This window comes from Phalacrocorax aristotelis, chromosome 5 (genome assembly GCF_949628215.1).
Source record: "Phalacrocorax aristotelis chromosome 5, bGulAri2.1, whole genome shotgun sequence".
NCBI lineage: Eukaryota > Metazoa > Chordata > Aves > Suliformes > Phalacrocoracidae > Phalacrocorax > Phalacrocorax aristotelis.
The window spans coordinates 11,219,273-11,238,670 of record NC_134280.1 but is presented as its reverse complement, the minus strand read 5'-3'; the positions used below and the strand labels follow the sequence as shown (position 1 = coordinate 11,238,670).

The 19,398-nt window shown below is 41.4% G+C and overlaps 2 protein-coding genes across 10 annotated transcripts; one reads left to right on the top strand and one right to left on the bottom strand.

Moving 5' to 3' along the window:
• Positions 1-341: 341 nt before the first annotated feature.
• FAIM (Fas apoptotic inhibitory molecule) lies at positions 342-7,937 on the bottom strand. Of its 7 annotated transcripts, none has more exons than XM_075092962.1 (5): positions 7,853-7,937; positions 4,583-4,718; positions 3,977-4,205; positions 2,440-2,489; positions 342-978 (listed from the first exon to the last, which is right to left on the bottom strand). In XM_075092962.1, the coding sequence occupies exons 2-5, from the start codon at positions 4,691-4,693 to the stop codon at positions 829-831; spliced, it is 540 nt and encodes a 179-aa protein (XP_074949063.1). In that variant the 5' UTR covers positions 4,694-4,718; positions 7,853-7,937; the 3' UTR covers positions 342-828. The 7 variants fall into 7 exon arrangements, with proteins under 7 accessions (XP_074949063.1, XP_074949062.1, XP_074949065.1 ...); XM_075092961.1 differs by having other exon boundaries at positions 7,822-7,906; XM_075092964.1 differs by lacking the exon at positions 7,853-7,937 and adding an exon at positions 7,612-7,697.
• Positions 7,738-19,365, top strand: CEP70 (centrosomal protein 70). Of its 3 annotated transcripts, none has more exons than XM_075092955.1 (16): positions 7,738-7,911; positions 8,363-8,468; positions 8,631-8,754; positions 9,090-9,270; positions 9,589-9,758; positions 11,090-11,149; positions 11,823-11,922; positions 12,331-12,419; positions 12,775-12,849; positions 13,955-14,057; positions 14,747-14,917; positions 15,543-15,689; positions 16,221-16,389; positions 17,617-17,731; positions 18,691-18,770; positions 19,165-19,365. In XM_075092955.1, the coding sequence occupies exons 1-16, from the start codon at positions 7,903-7,905 to the stop codon at positions 19,224-19,226; spliced, it is 1,761 nt and encodes a 586-aa protein (XP_074949056.1). In that variant the 5' UTR covers positions 7,738-7,902; the 3' UTR covers positions 19,227-19,365. The 3 variants fall into 3 exon arrangements, with proteins under 3 accessions (XP_074949056.1, XP_074949057.1, XP_074949058.1); XM_075092956.1 differs by having other exon boundaries at positions 7,741-7,823; XM_075092957.1 differs by having other exon boundaries at positions 7,883-7,950.
• The last annotated feature ends 33 nt before the right edge of the window (positions 19,366-19,398 follow it).

Below are 19,398 nucleotides of genomic sequence, written 5' to 3'. Positions count from 1 at the left end.
ATGTTTCTTGATTCGCTTGCTACTGCCAAGAAAACACACAGCTGTGGAGTTAAGGTTCATTAGGCAGCACTGAATAACCTTATTTCTGCTTGCTTCAGGAGGTATCATTTTTAAAGGAGTTTCCTTGGAGGATTTTTTTCTTCTGTTTTCTTTTTTGAAAAAACTCAGCCCAGAGTTTCTGAACTACTGCAACAATTTCTATGAAGCATCAGTTTTTAGAAAACCTGAACATTTTTTTTGTTGGCACAGTGTAACTAACATCTCTCCTACTCGGAATAAAGAATGGTTTTCATAGCATGGTATTATTTTAATACTGTTACACAAGTACTGGTAATGACGTATTTCATTAATAACCTTTTTTATTAAGTTTGTAACTCTTCTGTAACCGCATCTGAAAAACTTTGGTAGTCATTTCATATAAACAATAACTACTGAGAAAATTGTAACAGCTTACTCCAATGCCCAGCACATTCTCCCTCCTCCCTCCACATACACCCACAGTTTATACGGATTCACTCTTACTGAATATTTATCTTGCATTTTATTACAGTGAGATTTCTTTTCTAGTATATAATTTCTACTTAAATTCACCTGTGCTCTCTGCATTTGGTGATATAATATATATTTTTATATAGTTTTTTAAAAACTGGTAATGTAAGAGGTTGTATATAATTATTTCCATCTGGTCCTCAAAAAGAATAATTTCATATACAGAAACTAAAATAAACCCAGCACAAACTAGATGTACCAAGTAGTACATATTAAAAAAATTACCACAGTAATTGAAAATTCCCAATCTCAGTCCTACAGTAATCAGTTAACTAGAGGCTACTCCACAGCCTCTGGAATTTCTCTGTCATCCACAATAAGGGTATGAATAATTCCCTCCTTTCGTTTTCCACTACTGACAGCCTTAATGCAACAGCTGTGGTCACCAACACTGAAGTGAGTTTCAGTCCCATCTTCTACAAATTCACCCTGGGAGAAAGGAGACAAGAACAAAACCAGATGTGCTATTTCAGTAAAATAAAGCTTGAGTGCATCAGTCTGTCCTGCTGTAGAAGGCACCACTAAATCCTTCATGTTTTACTGCCACTTCAGCGTAGGTTTGTGTGGTACTTATGGGCTATACCGCACAACTTGGAAGGAAACTGTCTTGTCTGGATTTGTTTTACTGACATGAATCAACGATACTAATTCACAAACTCCAACTTCACCATATCCAAGTATGTGAAATTTTGATTGTCATCTAATACTCACAAATCTTTAACTGGATGCCTTGACAAAGCCCGATCTGAGATTTTGCAGAATCTGTTGCCTTCTACAGCACGACAGAGAGATCTCTGAGCTGAGTGTAACAGTCGTGTATTTTGGATACACAGCTCCTGCTGCAGTTAGGTGATTTCCTGTTACAGATTTTGCCGTACACAGCTGTGGTTTTGTCATCGTCTTTGGGAGAGCAGAAAAATATGTGTGCCGCTCTAATGCAAGCACACTTTGACAACTAAACCTGTACTCGTAGCTTGAAATAATATAGAATCACAGAATCACAGAGGTTGGAAAAGACTGCTAGGATCATGAAGTCCAACCATCAACCCAACACCACCATGCCTCCTAAAATATCTCCCAGTGCATTTATTACATTATAGAAAAGGCTGAGAACCATCAAGAGCATAAGTTCCAATTCACTGGGAGAGGATGTTTCTTCCATTGATTACCAAAGAATATTTTCATTGTACAGCAAAACTGTTGATTTTACAATTTGTACTCATCCAGGGGATTACTTGTGGCAGTAGAAATCACAGTGACAACTCTCTGGTGAGAAAGCACATCCTTCAAGGATGGGGAAGCCTACATAGTATACATGTTGAAAGCCATCATAACTTAAAAAGACACCAGATTAAGCCTTCTAGCTGTCAACCTGCTCTAAAAATTAATGCAGATATGACAGAAGGACTAAAGATTTGATTAGTTCCAACGAGACACCTCAGCCCTATGTGTTAGAGACCATCTCTAGATGGAAAAAAACTGTGAGTCATAAGAGACCACATGTCTTCAACTTTCAGTCACCACTAACACAAGCAGGTTTGGACGAGGTGGCTCTGCCCTCTGCATCACACTCAAGTCCCTCTCACTCCCCTGAAAGTTTTCTCCCTAAAAATCCAGGACAACCAACCCAGGAGATTTATTTTGTCTAAAAAGTGTAAATAAAAGCACTGTTTATCCTTAAATAGACAGATGCTTGGTGTCCTAACTGAAATACTGTCAGCTGTAAAATACAGTGAAGGACATTCGGAACAGACTAATAGCGTACAGCTCTCTAGGCACGTGCTCGTACTCTGTGGTGAAGTGAGGTAGCCTGCCCCTCTGTGGCTTCTTTTGCAAAGCTTTGGTTATCTAGCCATAGCCCGTGAAAAGCCTTTGGAAATGATCACGTACCGCCGTTTCCATTTTTTGACCATTACACCACACATCCATAGTGTCCTTTTCTGTGAAAGAAAAAAAAAAAAACCAAGAAGTAGAAAGAACAAGATTCCCCCCCTGCCCCCTACAGGCAGGAAAACCCTAGGAATTTTAAAATTTACTGTTGAATTTTACTTTCAATCCCAAAAGTTGTTCCTAATTAGCCATAGTGCCTGGGCTAGAGGGTTTTTTCCTTATATTAGAGAGATGGGAGGCTCCATCATCAATGGGCAAACAACTGTTGCTATGAACATACATACATTTTTACCTCTCCCTAGCCCTGGCTATTAACACTGGGTTGTTCTGAATATTATCAGAGACATTAAACTGAAAATCATTCTTAAACTGAAAATCTTGGAGACAGAAAAATGAACTAATTTCTGCTAGTTATTTGAGTGCTGTTTCAATGAAGCTCTAACATTTTTTCCAGGTTTGTTTAATTCAAAAGCAGTATTATTTAACATCCATCAAACTGCTTGTCTTAAAATCTCCTTGAAGGCCCAAGGACCACTTTAAATACAAATCTTGGAGTTTTCTTTGTTTGAAGCAGAACATTCTTTTACTTCTCCCAGCACATCCTCCTTCAAGTACTTTGCTCTGGAATTCACATTACTGACACTGTCACCTACAGGGCATCAGTAGGGAGCTGAACACTGCTTGCCTTTTAAATAAGCACAGGGAAGTTAAAAGTCTGTGAGGAGACTAATCTGTTTCTGGCATTAAAATTGCCTTTCTTCCTCACCCCTCTTCATCTTAGGGCAATTCATTGTCCTGAGGCTTAAGAAGAAATCACAGCCCAAGGTCTCTTGTCACCAGGTCTAACCGTACAGCAAGACCTAAGTGAAAGCTTTCCCACTAGATGTCTCAGACAGATTCCTCAGGGGATCCCTTCCTGCCATCTGCTTGTAATGTATTTGGAAAAGGGGCAGAAGAGAAGTGTATTGCCTTGCTGTTAAGAAAGCGAAGAAACATCATCCGAAGTTTTTAGATTAAATTTGTAGTTAAGAAGTGATGCAGAAAAAAGGATGCTGATTAATCTATCAAGAATGTAGAATAACATTGTCGCACTTCTTCCGTTAAAGACTCTAACTTTGGCTTATGATTTTTGGAAAGAAAGCCTGTTTAGCTGGTTAACAAACTTACTTACACATGCAGTGGGTGTGATCACATCGCAGGTAACACTTCTGTAACATGCTTCACCTGGAGAATTGCCTTGCTATGGCAGCTCTGTGGATACAGAAGCCATAACTCCTTCCAACCTTTTTTATTTTTCCTTTTTTTAAATCTAGGCCACACTGTTGTAGGACAGAACACTGACAGCAGGCTCACACAGGTGTAATAAGGCCATTATTTTTTCAGGCTTTGGCATCTGATTCCAAACTTGCAGGCCACTCAGGGTTTTACACTGCAACAGTGCTAGCCACTGAACTGTGCTTTCTCTTGATTACCAGTAATTAAATGTATACAAGTTTACTCAAAGGCAGCAACATGAAGTCACTCAGTGTTTACTTACCTAGAACAACTCTATAGTCCGTACCACCCAAGCTCAGCACCCACGTATTAGTTGTTTTTGACCTGTTCTCCATATACTTCTTCAGGCTCTTCCCATTGATCTCCAAAGTATATTCATATGCAAAGCCACTGACAGCATCAATGTTAATAGAAGCTTTTGTTTTGGCTGCTCCAACAGTGAATGTTTCTTTACCCACTAATTTAAACATCCATTCTTTTCTTATCTCTTCCTGTAGAAAAAAAAAACAAAGACAATGGGTATTAACTGATAAACCTGAATACGTGTCTTAGGATCAAAAAAATTGAACTAGAACTTGGGGAAACAGCTTACTACTTAACTATCATTTCAGAATGAACAAGTACACGATATTTTATATGTCTGGAGTGCCTCTGCCCAAGGACAGCAAAGCACTTTGTGATTACTCACACCTTAATTGTAACTGAAAACAAAAAAAGAATGATTCAGTTCATTAAATTAGGTAAAGTTAACCAACTGAATGTACCTCACTTGCATTTATTAGTCTTTTGTTTGTTCTGATGCCTGTTCAATGGAAGAACACTTATACAATTTGTATCATAGCAAATTTTGAGCACATAGCAATTTCACCTTTCCATCAACATAGACAACACGTTTTCCTGAAGTCGTCCCATGTTCAAACTCAATCTTATGAACACCATCACTTAAAGCTACTTCCCAAACAGCCACCAAATCTGTCATCTTCTCTAAGTGGCTGTACCGAGACCTATGGAAACACCAACAAAGTAAATTAATTGTCGTTGAAAGAGTTAAATTACCGATTTCTATAGTTCAAAGCTTTACTGCTCCAGGCCAAGTCGCTTTTTACAAATGAAAAATGACACTTGAAAGAACAGGCTTACAGAACTGCTTATATTTTCATGTTTTTCAAACATTTAAATATGACAACATATCACAAAATATAAACAGAGGTAAGCAGGCTTACTTCGACAAATACCATACAGAGAGGCATATACCCATATAACCACTAAACCTTCCAATTCAGGTGACATTATGGCTACATAATTACACTTAGAATTCAGATGCTCCTGGACAGTTCTGCGATTTCTTGTCAGGTGTTAAAATACAATATTTTGATTGGTTTCTGAGAAAGCATTTTAGTCTTTTCAACTTGAAAAAATAGTCAGGATGTCCAGTTTAGCTATCATGTTTTAAGATATTTGTCTGTATTCCTTCTCATAAACATTACCTGCAGCATCCAGAAACGCAACTCCCCGCACACAAACACTCAAGGGGAGGAGATCTGGCAAGATATCCTTTCATTTAAGTGATTTTTAAAGTTTGGATACAGTCATAAGAGACCACTGGAACTCTGGGTATCTTTCCAAATCTGCTCATACCACGGTTCTGATTTTTTACCTTACTTCATCTTCACAGACAGTAATCTCCTCACGGGATGCCATAGCAACCAAAACGGCTTTTAGTCCAATTAGCAGCAAGAAAAAAAGAAAAGCAGAATAGAAGCAGAAAAGTGTTCAGGCCTAAATTTTCCTCATTTTCTCCTCTTACGATATAGGACATTGGTAAAAACCACGAAATATCATGCACTACCATATATAGGATGAAATACAACATAATTTTTCCCTTAGACAGAAACGCAGATGTAAGTATTCTTTTACAAAATTAGTGTGTGCAATTTATCCTAACCTTATTAGCACATCGTAAGTTTGTTAGTTACTTGATGGAAAAATGGCTTGCCTAACTTGTGAGCGAAAGCTTAGAATGAACAACTTTGAACAAAGCAGGAAGCAAATCCAGAGCCACCCATCTCAGTCACTAGCTGCAACAAACTAGCGATTATTGCTACCTCAGGGAAAGTAAAATAGCACAGGCAACACTTTCAACCTACTCGTTTTTCTAAATCATGTCGTTTCACCAACTCCTACCGACAATTCTAAACCACGTTGTAGTTTTACCATTAGCAGTAAACCAATGTAGTAGTTTTCAATGATCACCTTAGCAATTTGACCCGGCAATTCAGTCATAAAGTCTATGCGAACCACAAATAAATCACTTGTTTTTTACTTAGGAGATTTTTAGACAATGTCTGTCTTTTACAGCACCGCTGACTTATTTTTAATTTATTTTTTTCACTAAACAAATTAATTTGTTAAATGCTGTCTGCATTATCTGTGCATATCAACAAGCATAATTTAAGTAAGTGCAAAGAAGTGGATTTTTGGTAAATTGTACTTTTCAGTGAAAAATGAATTAAAAGTAAAGTTGTAAGTTCTAGGGTCTCTCATCAGCATAACAGAGGAATGCGCATTTCAAAATTAAACCTCCTTCACTGTGACTGAAGCTTTTATTTTAAAAGACACAAGTACACTACCACACTACTGTCCGTGGTTTTGTCAGTAATTAAACACATTTCTGTTCATGAAATGAAAAATATGTTTTAAAAACAGTGAAACTGTTGAAAGGATCTAAGGACTTAATTCTCACGGCAGCGAGCAGCGTACACCACCTAGTAAATGCCGAGGAGGCCAATTTCTGTGAAGGCTCGCTTCCCCGGCACACGGCGGCAGCCAGGCAGGGTGTATTTCTGTGCATCCCCCTTCCCAGTCTCGTCAAAGGAGCAGGCGTCAGCGCTCAGGACAGACCCACGCGTGTCCCTGCCAGCTAAACGGCACAAGAAGTGGCCTCGGGAACAAGAAGAAATGGCAGAAGAGGTGGCACCTACAGCCCACCCGCAGAGACCACATCGCTCCTGGCAGCACGCAGCCCTGCCGCGTGAGCTTCAGCGGATAATTTAGGATCAATGCTGAAAGGGCTAGGTAACATCCCAGGACACACAGATTACATATATATATTTTTTAAAGAAAAAAACCAAACAAACACCCCAAAAAATCCCAATCAAATCGTCTGGTAATGTGGCCATACATTTTTTTTTTTTTTTTAAGATCAAACCTGAACCCAAACTCTAGGCCAGTTTACTGTTTCCTGGGGGACAGTCGATATCGTGCTCCCGCTGCCTCGGACCCAAGGAAACAGCTTTGCACTGGCCACTGCCTGCCCTGTTTCACAGCATTTTGCGTTAATCAAACCAGCAGCCCCAAAATGAGATTTGCCTCTTTATACATAAGGACTTGTTTTGAAAACTGGGGCAGGATTACCGCTCTACGCCCACCTAATCCCTGCCAGGCAGCAGGTGGCAAATTTCTCCCCACCACCCACCTTTATGGTCAGCAAAGAGTTGGTTTTGGGTTTTTTTTTCGCATTAAGTCCTGACAGCCACCTCTCCAAATCCCTCCTCAAACAGCTGATGGCCGCTGGCCGCGACCCCCCGCCCCCCCAGGCGGGGGCACCCTGCTCTCCGAGGACCCGAGCCTGAGGCCGCAGAGCCCCGCAGGCCCGGCTTCCCGGCATCTCCCACCCCTTCGCCGGGTCGGACCCGCTGACTGCTTCCTCCTCTTCCTCCTTCTCCTCAGTCTCCAAGGAGCCTGGAGAGAGCTCCCTCGACCGTCCCGACAGGCGATGCATGTGCAAGCGGGAAGGGAGAACAGCTCCCAGGCGCCCGAGGAGAGCCCAGACATCCCGCGGGCGGGCGATGAGGCGAGCCTAGCCCCACGCCCCGCCGCTCCCGGACCCGCTCCTACCTCCGCCGGGCTCTCCTCCCCCTCCACTCCCCGCGCCTCAAAATGGCGGCGTGCGGCCAGCGCCGCCCCGCGGCTGCCCGCCCCTTCCCTCGCCACCGTTACCCTCGGCCCGCCGCCCTCGTTCCCGCCCTCCCGGATGGCTCTGCGCCTTCCCGCCGCCGGCAGCCCTCTATGAAGCTGCGGCCCCCCCGCCGCCGAGGCTCCGCGTACCGGTAACCGGCCCCTTCGCCCTCTCGCGTACCGGTGGTGGCGCCGGGCCGGGTCCCCTTCGCCGGCGGTCCGTCCCTCGCCATGACAGAGGTACCGCGGTGGACGTGAGGCGGCTGTTGCTGGTGCTTGGTAGTTAAAGCCGGAACAAAAAGAAAACAAACAAACCGCAACCCCCCGCGCCGGCACCCGCGTCCCCTGGGCTTCTCTCGGGCTGCACACCCGCCGCCTTGCAGCGACCCCAGGGCCGGCTGCCTGGGTGCTTTAAAAAGCCAAATTTTACATATTTCTCCTTCCAGCCATTATCGGGAAAGCTGACTATTCTGTATGTCGTTAAGCACACTTGTTCCTAATGTTTTTTGCGGATCCTATCGCAAAGCCTTACAAGCCCTCCTATTGCAGCTGCGGCTCTTGGGGTTTGGGGCTGGTTTGTTTTCGTTTGGGGGCATTTGGTGTCCCCCGCTGCCTGCACCACCGGAAGGACCGGAGACCGCCAGCTGATCTTGAGGACTCAGGTTTCTGTCTCTTCTTCCCCTTCTCCCAGATGCAGCAGGAGAAGGGAGAATGGGAAAACTTAAACAAGCTATTAATGCGTCATGGCTTGAAACCCGTGCGTTTTGCTGCCCCTGAAAGCTGCAGAAATATATCAGGTAAGGAAATGCTAATTTTACAAGTTTTTGTATTTGGAAATAGTAAGTCTAAGTTCATAAGGCATCTCTAAAGCCATCACTTCGCAATGGTAGCAGAGATGTGACTTGCTTCGGCTATTAAAAGCCTTTCGTTATGACTTTGCTTACCTTATGTATCTCCAGATATGATTGTCTTAGACAGTCAGTCTTCTCTAGGAATAAGACTTGCATTAAAAACGCTGGTGGAAGACACCGAACGACGGCAGAAAATGATGCAGGGGCTTATGGAGGCTAATCGTTACCTGAGGTAAGATCCAGTGCCAGGAGCTTACCTCCTAACATAAAGCGAAAGTGTTATCAGTGCCCATCTCCTGCCAGGTGGAGCTCTTGTTGCACACGAGGCCTAAGACCTTTTTCCTGAGACTTTTGTCCAGTATGCAGCAATGTTGGCCTAGTTCATTCTGAGCTCTTATGTTGTTTCATCTGCTGCTTCTTCCCATACCAGCATATTTCCCATACCTGCTGCCGCAGGCTATTATTGAGTGCCATCAGATAATGGTTGTGAGGCCTGTGCTTCCTTCGCTGTGTTTAATGAAATGGGTTTAATTTAAATCAAGGATTTATTTATTTTATTTTTTTTAGAGATGAGATACGACAAGAACGAGGTCGGGCATCTCGACAAGAACAGCGGGCTAATGATTTGGAAAACGTGGTGAAAAACATCAAGTCCAAAATTTGTCAGCTGGAAGATGAGACGATAGCTAAAGTTTGCCAGCAACAGAATCAAGTCAAAGAACTTCAAAAAGATCAACAGGTTTCACAGGTAATTCAGATAGTGCTGTCTGAGGATTCAAACTTTTGACTTTTTATAAAAGCTCTAAAAATATTTGTATTGATCAAAATAAACATGAGTCTTGGGTCATAGAGTTAGTACACTTTAGCTAAGATTTTTCAACCTGTACAGAATTTTCTAGTCATAACTTAGGAAAATTTCTATATCCTTCTTCCACTGCTTCTTTGGTAGGGCTAAAAACCAAGTAGTAAGCTTCTTTGGGACCAGGTGCCTACTTGGGCATGTACAGTACAGTCTCCAGCTTGTGGGCTGGATTCATTTCATAATGCTGCCATTATCTCCTCACAGGCAAAATATCAACAGCAGCAGGAAAAGCTGCAAGAACAGGAAGAGATTATTGCCCGTTTGCAGAAGGAGCTGTGCAACGTTGGGATGGAGGAGCAACAGCGGGTTGCCACTCAAAACAAAATGTTTTGTCAGTTTTGCAAAAGAGCTCCCAAGTCTCTTCTAGATCAGCAGTAAGTAGTTTTCTTATATGGTGAATGACCTGTAACATCAAATGAAGAAATGGATTTTAAAGTAAGTAGCTGTTCTCAGTATTTATGTGAAAACAAAAGAAAAAAAGCTGGAGACATTAGGAGTGCAAGCTGAAATATGAATTCTTGTAAAGGTATTTAAATGCAGTAATTTTTTCTTGCATAATAAGTGTGAGCTGGATAAATTGATGGTGTAAAGTAAAAAACTCTCAGTCCCTGTATACGCTAGGTGTCAGCAAAGAGAAGGGAATGATTCACTGTACGTGAACTGCAGTATCTGCTAGGGTGATCTCATCCTGGGGTTCTAACATTTTGAAATGTAAATTAAAATGAAACCCCAACAAACACCTTTCCCCCCGCCAAAAAAAACAAACCCAAACAACAAAAACCAAAACCAACAACCAAACAAACCCAAAAAACACCAAAACAACAAAACAAAACAAACCCAAACCCCACAGCCAACCCTGTCCAGTTTACAATCAGTTCTGAAGTGCAACTGGTGTTTGCAGCTGCTAACTGCAGGCTTGCTGTAAGGCCTCCCAGGTAATTTAGTGACAGTTCTGAGAAAGCATTCCAAGGCTGCGTCTCTTGCAGTAAGAGCTCCATAATTCTGCTGTAATCAGAGATTTGCTAATTCCTAGGCCTCAGGTAGCGATCACTTTGTTGTGCTGATGTTGCCTGGTTGTCCGGGCCTGGGAAACATTTAAAAAGGATCGTGTGTGCGCAGCCCTTTTCTCGTGCCCTCGCTGTATGAGACGAAGGATTTTGGTTCCTGTGCTTTCTCATCTGCATCTCCGAAACAGACATTTTTCAGACAGCCTTTCAGAGTGCTCAAGGGGAAAGGCAGTTTCTCAGCTGTTCAGGTTTTTGCGGCTCTATTTTTTGCAGTCATTTACTTTGAAAGCACTTTTAGTTTCTCTGGAGGCGGATGTTCTCGGGCTATGCGGGACCTGTGCTCTCTACCTCCCACAGTGGTTGCTGAGCCCAAGCACTCGGGACTGTGTCATGCCGTTAAGGTTGCTGGGTAAACAGTCACAAGATGAGGAGGCTGCCAGGAGGATTTAGCTTTTGTCTCCTCTTGAATAATTCTGCCACTTGTAGTCTAGTACAGAGTTAATGTCTCTGCTTTTCTGTTCCAGAAAAATGACTGTGTGTTTGACGTGACAGAGTGCCCTCTATTCAATGCAGTCACTTCTGAAGTGCAGTGCGGTTCTGCAAGCTGGCCTGTTCCTATGGGCTGGTCACAGTATCTTTCAGGCATGATTATTTTTGAAAATATCTGAAATTCAAAATACCATTTTTCCTTTCTTCAGGTTCCTTTGTCTAATTGATTATTATGAATCTCGAATTAGCCAAATGAAAAAGGAGCTAAGGTAGGTCTTATGGCCCTACTGTTCAGAATTTTTCTTATTCTTTACTGGTTTTAAAGCTTGTAATGGTAAATACTCTGTGTTCCAGATGTCACTAGCATGTAGGAAACAGCAAAGGATTGTAATGTTTGTGGAAGTCTGGATTCATCTGGGGAATAGCTGTCAGTCAGGCTAAGCAGCTGCTCAGTCAGGAGGCCAGGAAAGCTAGGAAGTTGGGGGTATTTAGACACTTGAGCTAGAATTCTCTCCCCGCTCCCCGTTCACTTCACCTTCTGCCCTGGTTCACAGGCAGAAGAATTACTGCATTAGCAGTGCTCACTCAGTTGATCTCCCTAAACAAAAGGAGTGCCACCTTTCCAGCTCTGTTGCAGTGCCTAAATGGTACAAAGCAACAAGCAGATACCTGAGACATCCCTATCATTTATTATCTTGAAAACTGAAATGGGATTTGCTTGTACTGGGATTTCTCTCGAGGAATAAGTGCACTTAATTAGCATATGAAGCAGCTTCCCAGAAATAATAGAGAAGAGCAGTGGATCTTAGGGCAGAATTTCTATTCTATTTACTCTGCAGTTTATGTAAATGTTATAGTCATACACAACTGCTAACTAAGCCAACTTAGATCTTTGAGGTAATGGAATTACAGTAAGCTGAAACAATTTATTTTTCCCAATAGGCAGTATAAAAAAGATGAAGACCAGGTACAGAGGGAAGTAAAAAGCAAGGAAGAATTCTTAAATCTAGATGCTACTCCTAATTACAGAGCACTGCTCACGGTATGGAACTACTAAGAATAAATCAGTGTAGATCTGTAAATGCTAACCCTTCAAGAGCCACACAGAAACATGTATGTGTTTGATTTCTGTCCCCTTGTTCTTATTGTGTCTGCTTAATTTGTAACCTCTCCGGGCAGGGTTCACTGTCTTTATGCAACAATTCGGTATTATGTTGTGAGTCGTCTTTGCTGGGGACTGAATAGACCTTCATCTCAGGTTCTCTACCTGTGGTCTAGTGCAGCAGGGTCTTGATCTTGGTCAACTAATTCCTCTAATTCCAACTAATGCTGTCTTGCTATATAGGCAAATGGGAGCCCTTCTTAACTCATACAGACTTTAGATAAAGTGTTCAAGCTTGTTGATTATGGAATGACTGAAATAAAAGAAATAACACAGTCTATGTTGTAGTCTTTCCAGAAACAACTCCTTGAAACAAAAGTCAGGAATGAACAGCTTTTGCTTGAAAATGTAAATCTCAAGAAAGATTTGGAAATAAGGTGAGAAAGGATAAGTATCATTCTTTGTAAGGGCACTTCAGTAGACTTTGCTTTACAAAGGAAGAAACTGAAAGCACCAGCCTCTGTGAAAGTATAGTATGAAATCTGCCTTCAAAAGCAATGCGTAGAAATAAGATACGGCAGCAACAGTCAACCTTCCCTCCCTACGCTGTTAATAACAACTGCCGGTTGTTGTTTTGCTGTTCCTTGTTGTTCCATGTAGAAATGTTGCAGTATTTAATTTCCAGAATGATGTTGTGGCACTGGCAAAGCTTTCTTTCTTTTTCTCTTGGCTGAGTTTTATAGATACCTTCAAATGCAAGGCATATAATATGGTACTCTTTCTTTCTAACAGACCAACTGCACAGGAATTGAAACTTTACAAGCACCAAGTGAAGAAACTAGAGAAAACTTTAAAGGAAACTATCCAGTAAGTATATTTCTTCAGTAGCTTTCCTGAATCCTGTGAACTTCTTCAGGCAAAGATGCTCTATAACCTGTAATCTAGATAGTAGCTTATAAAGCGTGTACCTTATTGCCATTCCTCAGAGCCTGGTTATGGGCAGCACATGCTACACTATCTTCGAAGACACTCTGTGAATCTCTGAAATGATGGCATGGTCTCCAAATGGGGGCATAGCAGTGTCTCTTGTATTTTGTTTTGTCTTTCTGGATTTGATTTGAGCACTATCACAGGCAATGCGGACAGGACCACACTGTGGTGGTTGCTGCTTCAGTGAGCTATAAAGCAAGCTACTGGCTGCATCATGGATTATGAATGAGAAAGCAGGAGCTGGCAGAATGCTGCAGCTACTGAAGTTATGTCCGATTTATTCTTAGAAATTGATTTAGGTTTTTTTCTGAAACATTGCTAAGAAAATACATTGAAGGTATTAGAGATCTGGTATCGACAAAGCATTTTTATCTGTAATTTCACTTAATCGTTTGTGCATGTGTATACCGAACGCTAAATATTTTATGGCCTGAAAAAGACATCACTTAAACTTTTAAAATACTCAGTTCTTCATTTTACGTCATGCATATTTAAATGGTCTTTTCTCTCACGCAGTGGGTATGATTTAGATGGTAGTTTTAGAGAAAGTCATCTTAGATTTGACAAGAAGGGTAGGGAGCTGTATCTAGTAAGCCAGGAAAGATGTTCATGCAGAAGCAGATAAAGGCTGTGAGCATGGAATTTGACCCTTTTGAGTAAAATTCTGGATTTTAAGTCTTCAGCCGTAGCAGAACGTCTGGTAACAGAACAACTGTATATCTGGTGGTGTCCCTCCCAAAATAGCAGGCAGTCTGAAATAACCTCAGCCTGGAGACTTGAGATAAATTAATGATATTTACATTAGGTATTCTATTCTTCAGCTAGTTCAGTTTGATGGAATTCTATTGGCAGGCATCAAAATGGAGATTTCACTTTGTAGGTGTAAGTGTATGTGCTACATACCCGGTTCTTTAATCAAGTTGACTGCAGTATCTCCTGCTAAGGCTACTTGTGTAACCCACTGTACGTATTTGGCGTGTAGGTCTTCAGGGAGTAGTACTGGAGAAAGAACAGAAGAAAAGAAAGAACCTGAGAGTATCTCGGGAGTAGATCAGCTGCAGGGCGTTTGCCAGCAATACTTACAGGTATGCAAATTTTATCTGTACTGTGTGTATCTAGCACTGTTACAATGACATGTAATACATAAGTTTTATTTAACTATGTAAACTGAAGCATGTTGTTTTGAATCTAAGAGTTCATGTGAAGACCTCTATGCAAGATGCGTAATGTTCTGGATTTGGTAGTTAACGTAGGCTTGTTCTTAATTGTTCTGTTTTAGTGTAAGCTACCTGAAAGTAAAGCAAGCAAGCAGAGACTAGGTTGGCCACCATCAAATCAAAGATTTAGCTGAAGTCTTTTCAGGACAAGGGATTTGTTCAGGGTCTTGGGCAAAACAGATCCTTATGTTACAGTTCTAAACATGCCTGAGGAGATAGTGGCTTTTATTTTTCTTTGAATTAAAAAAAAAAAAAGCAAATATAATAAAACTTAGATAAATGTAAACTGTAGAAGTAATAATGCCTCAAGTGGATAAATGTTAAATATCCCTCAAAGGGAAGTATATTTGCATTACTTTTATGTGCCTTCTAGCTAGTATATTTTTAACTCTTAGAATCTATTACATATTGAATGTATCTGTAAAAGTCATCTATAGTAACTTATTGGAGCTGTTTATGATTTAATGTTTAGACAGTCATGACTGCGGTGGAGAGGGATTTTTATTGTAAAATGTTATTCATACTTGAGCAATAACATTTGTTATTTGGTGTTGTAGGTTTTGTCCCACATTGATTCTATTTTGCGAAGTCCAAGAGCTCCTCCATTAATATACAGGCGTAGTAAAGGGCCAGCGCAGAACTGCATTAAGGGGAATGGACAGGAATGTGGATTTGAGCACCTTCCGCTCACTATAGAAATGTGGGCCGATCAGCTCATGGCCCTGAAGGTAACGTGTTGTTGCACTTGGCACAGGTAGGTCCCTCCCTACCTGTAGGGTTTTTTTCTGTGCATACCTTCTGTTATTGCCTGACTTGGTGTATAAATTTTAGAAATAATTCTGCTGTCTGTTTATATACCACTCTAAAACCATAGTAAAGTGAAAAATGTGCAGTGTGCCTGCAGGCCAGCCATACTCCTCTGCCTATATCATCTAAATATTTTTGTTCACTGGCTGAGTCCCTAAGCCGACACTTAAGCTTTAGAGTCCAGGTACTTCACACATTAACGATGCAGTATTCTCTTTGTTCCTTTTGTCTTCCCAGAACAGTAACTTTTTGATCTAAATACAAGTGAAGTGATTTTGTCTAAAACCAAACTCTCTGTGACCAACACTCTATTTCACTGACACTGTAATGTATGAAGTACTTCAATTTTTAGACTGTCAGTGTTCTTTTTAAATCAAAGAACGTAAGCAAGATACCGTGCTCAAATTCCATGAAAATAAAAACCTGACGGTCTCCAGTACTAGAATGCTTTTGCATGTAAGAAACAGAAAATCTGCCTGTTTCTATAATAAAAGCAACTTTAAGATGTCACTAAAATACATTGTGTCCCCTCCCTCCTTTTAAAAGGATTTGCATAGGTCCTTGAGAAAACTGTCTCTGGAGTTGGTGCCCTGGCACACTGCGGATCCACAGGATAACAGAGAATCCACACGAGTTGAAGACCTCCAGTTCATAGTAGATGCAATTTTGGAAGAAATAGAAAATAAGGAAAAGGTAATTCTTACCAGGGGCTTTATAATCGCAAGTTACTGTGGAATTCTTAAATGCATTCTTCACACAGTGACTAGATTTGTGCATTTGAAAGCCTTGTGGGGTTTGAGAAATGGCTGTTTGAAGGCATTCAATAGTGTAAGACAATTTTAACATAATGGATAAATTCACCTTGGGGAAGGCTGCTTTAATTGAAGTCCTTTGACCAACGATGAATTTGCACTGCCCTGTAGTCTCAGGTATTCTGGTCTGTCTGTTTCTCAGCCAGCACTGGGAATACATTAGCGTACTTACCTAGCAACAGAGAGGAAAGCTTTCAAAAGTGTGTGTTTGGTTTGCTGGGTGTTTGTGTCTGAAAACTGCCTTTAAAATATGCCTTCAGATTTAAGAATATTTGAAATGCTGTGAATTAATGAAGGAATTCACACCAGTTGTTTTTTTCATAGACTACTTTTAAGAATATTTCACTGTTTAAAGGAATTCTTGCTTTGTTAAGCAATAACATGGATGCATTATTCCTTCTGCTTGCTATAGAACAGCCAGACACCGTCCTTACAGACCCTGTTTGCAATAGTCTCTCACTTTCAGAAGTTGTTTGACGTGAATTCTCTGAATGGAGTTTATCCACGAATGAATGAGGTTTACACAAAGCTTGGGGAAATGACCAACGCCATGAGAAATCTCCATGTGCTCCTGGAACTAGGTAAAGACTGACCACCTAGCGTTTGTTCAGACCATTTCCAAAGGAAGAAGACAACAAGGGAAAGGCTGATCTCTTCATAGAAAATATGTTGAGCTGCTGAGAAATGAGTAAACTAGGCATATTCTTCACCATGAAGATAAAAATAGGTTGCTGGGAGCTTAAACAGCAATATTTGTAAGCCTTTAGCAGTTGCTGAGGAATACCAGGGAGGCAGAAGAAAGGAATAACACATGAAATTGATTATTTTTTTTTCTCCACAAAGCTTTGTTTCCTGTGAGCTGACCTGAGAATTCTTCTTGACCACCTTTCATTCTCTACTTGAAAGATACCAAGTTTAAGAAAAAAAAACCTCAACCTTTGCTGTAGATTTCTGCTCAGTAATTCATTCAAGTGTAATCGTGACCAGTCCCCAGAACTTCTTTCTTATGCTGTTAAACGTAAAAAAAGAAGTTGGTGACTGCCTAAAACTGAGTGCCAGTACCCAGAGGCATACTTAGTTACTTCCCAGTGCCCGTTCGCTTCTGGTTTGTACTGCTGGAGAACAGCAGCTGCTGCTGCTCTCGGGTTTAAAGGTTTGGCTGCGCTGTAGGGTGTTCAACCCCAGGGCAAGGCTCCAGGACTGCTGAGGTCTTCTGAGCCTCAGTCAAGGAGGGAAGCACTCTTCCTACCCGCAGCCAGCACAGGAGATGAGGAAGCCTCAAGGCTCCCTAATAATCGCAAACCAATGGAGCTCAAAGTATGCCTTCTCCAAGCCTAGCTCTTCTGAAATTGAGGGAGAAAAGGACAAGGAGCCTGTTCCCTTCAGTCACAGCAGGTAAAATCCAATACCAAAACAAGCTCTGGCTGTGAACACAGTGTTTGGTGGGGAGGTCCCCTGTTGGCCAGGCCCTATACCATGCTTCTGCTGCGTTACAGGAACCTAATGAATAACCCTCTCTCTGTATATAATTTCAGTTGGTTGATTTCCGCTGACCCTGTAGGGTGCACTTTACCACCTCTGCTGTGAAAATACACAGCTCTGACAAGTTTTTTAGCCATTAAAGGATTAGTGAGGGATTCACCATACCTAGCTAACGTTAATAGGCGCTTTGTTTTCTGTCAGTGATGGAACTTGTATGCCTAGATGTTTGAAAACCCAGTAAAATCTGGGCACCTGCAAGAACTGGATTGTGTCTAAAATACTCTCCTGTTATTACTAAGAGCCATGAAGTGTTTGTTTTTCCACAGACAGTTCAGCTCCACCCACTGTGGTAGTGGATACTGTTGGGAAACTGTGTGACATAATTAATGAGAACGTGACTGAGCAGGTAGAGCAGCTTCTGGGGACCCAAGACATCCACAGGTATGTGGGGCTGTTCCACTGGTGACCATTCTTGAAACATCAAATTTAGTAATTGAGAGAACTGGCTAAAACCGATATGGAAAGAAACTTTACAAGGTCACCGAGCTGTGGCAGTAAAGGAGTTACTGCTGTCCTACATGAAACACATCTTGGATGCTTTCAAAAGGATAAAGCTGGCAAAGGGAAAAATTGGAACCTCCTGGCCTTAAAGCACCTTGTTGGCCTGCATGGATAAGGTGTTCAAATAAGCCTTAATAGGATGTGTGTTTTGTAAGGAGACAAATACTGCACGTGGGCGGGGAGGAGAAAGTGTTGCAAGGTTTCAGCTGTCATACTGAGGTGTATTAGTTGCTAAGAGAAGAACGTATGCCTCAAGCCGCCTACAAATATTTTGGGAACTGGACAAATCTTGCTCTGTCTTAAACAGATGACAACATACATATACTTGGTGGCAGACTGTACGAGCCTGCAGTCAGCATGGGCTCTGCAAATATGCTAAAAATTAATTGCAGCAGGCAGCAAGTAAGTCTGACACATGCCGAGTTAACAGCACGGGCTCCCTCAACCTTTCTGCACTCCTCAGTTTAACTAGAGAATAGCTGCTTATAGAACATTCCTTGTTCCACCTCTGGGGCGGTTATATCAGCCACCCCCAGGCAGTATGTTTAACATACATAGACTAATGTTCAAGTCCAAAAATTACCTGGTGCCATGTAAGCAGGAAAGAAAGGATGTATATAGGGCAAAGCTAGTGAAATTAGAGACCCTCTTTTGTCAGGGACCACTTGTTGGCTGCAGGGTTCAGAACCTGAGAACACATTTTTGGTGTAGATGGTTTTATAGACTACGAAGTAGCAGCGTTTTCAGAAAGTCATGACATAGTGTGGCAAAACAGCCGACAAGATTAACTTAAAATGCCCTTGCACCTTTTATCTGACAGTCTCACTTGCATATTTCAGCATAATCAATAAGCTACAAGAATATGAGTGTTTCTTTCCGCCATTTCAAGCTCTCATTCAAGATTTGCTCTGTCTTCTAGGTGAGTAATGTTTGCAACAGTTGTAATTATCTTCATGCCAACACTTCCTCCTAAAACTTTAAATAGCTAATGTGTGTTTTGTTTATGCCTGGTATGCTAAAACACAAGGTGGATGAGAGGGAAGGTGCTAACTTTTGCCTCACTCTCCTCTTCTTTCCAGCTTTCCTCAGGAAGTGACCAAAATACTCTTTTCATTGAACATGGGGTTGCATATTGTTGATCCTATTACTCACCAGCTAAGCTAAATTGATTTTTTTCCCAGGAGCATTAAAAGGAATGAGGAGTTTGTTCTACTCACTAACTGTACTTCTAACATTTAAGTCAGAATTTTGGCTGAACTTGAAGGTGTTCTATGTACATACGCCGCACTGATTTGCTTTTCATTCTGTTTCAGAGATCCGTAACCTGGATGATATTTTACCTACTGTGCGAAATCTGAAATTGGTAGCTAGTTAAGAGTTAGAGAAGACCAGACTAGCAAGATTTATCTTACCTGTAACTGTACCTCTTGATGCATTATATTACAGCTACCTCATCAATAGCTTCAGATTTTTTGACATAAATAAAAGTTGCTGCATTTTTTCATTTTTCATAATTCTCGTTTCATGGCCAGTTTAAGAAGAACTTC

Excerpts from the sequence above, each read along its gene's own strand:
- CEP70 (XM_075092955.1), top strand. Across the intron at positions 15,690-16,220 it reads AAATAGAAAATAAGGAAAAG|AACAGCCAGACACCGTCCTT; the intron begins GTAATTCTTACC and ends TGCTTGCTATAG. Across the intron at positions 18,771-19,164 it reads AGATTTGCTCTGTCTTCTAG|AGATCCGTAACCTGGATGAT; the intron begins GTGAGTAATGTT and ends ATTCTGTTTCAG.
- FAIM (XM_075092958.1), bottom strand. The coding sequence starts at position 7,495 with ATGCATCGCCTGTCGGGACGGTCGAGGGAGCTCTCTCCAGGCTCCTTG. Across the intron at positions 4,206-4,582 it reads TTGTCTATGTTGATGGAAAG|GAAGAGATAAGAAAAGAATG; the intron begins GTGAAATTGCTA and ends TTTTTTCTACAG. Across the intron at positions 2,490-3,976 it reads GGACTATAGAGTTGTTCTAG|AAAAGGACACTATGGATGTG; the intron begins GTAAGTAAACAC and ends TTTCTTTCACAG.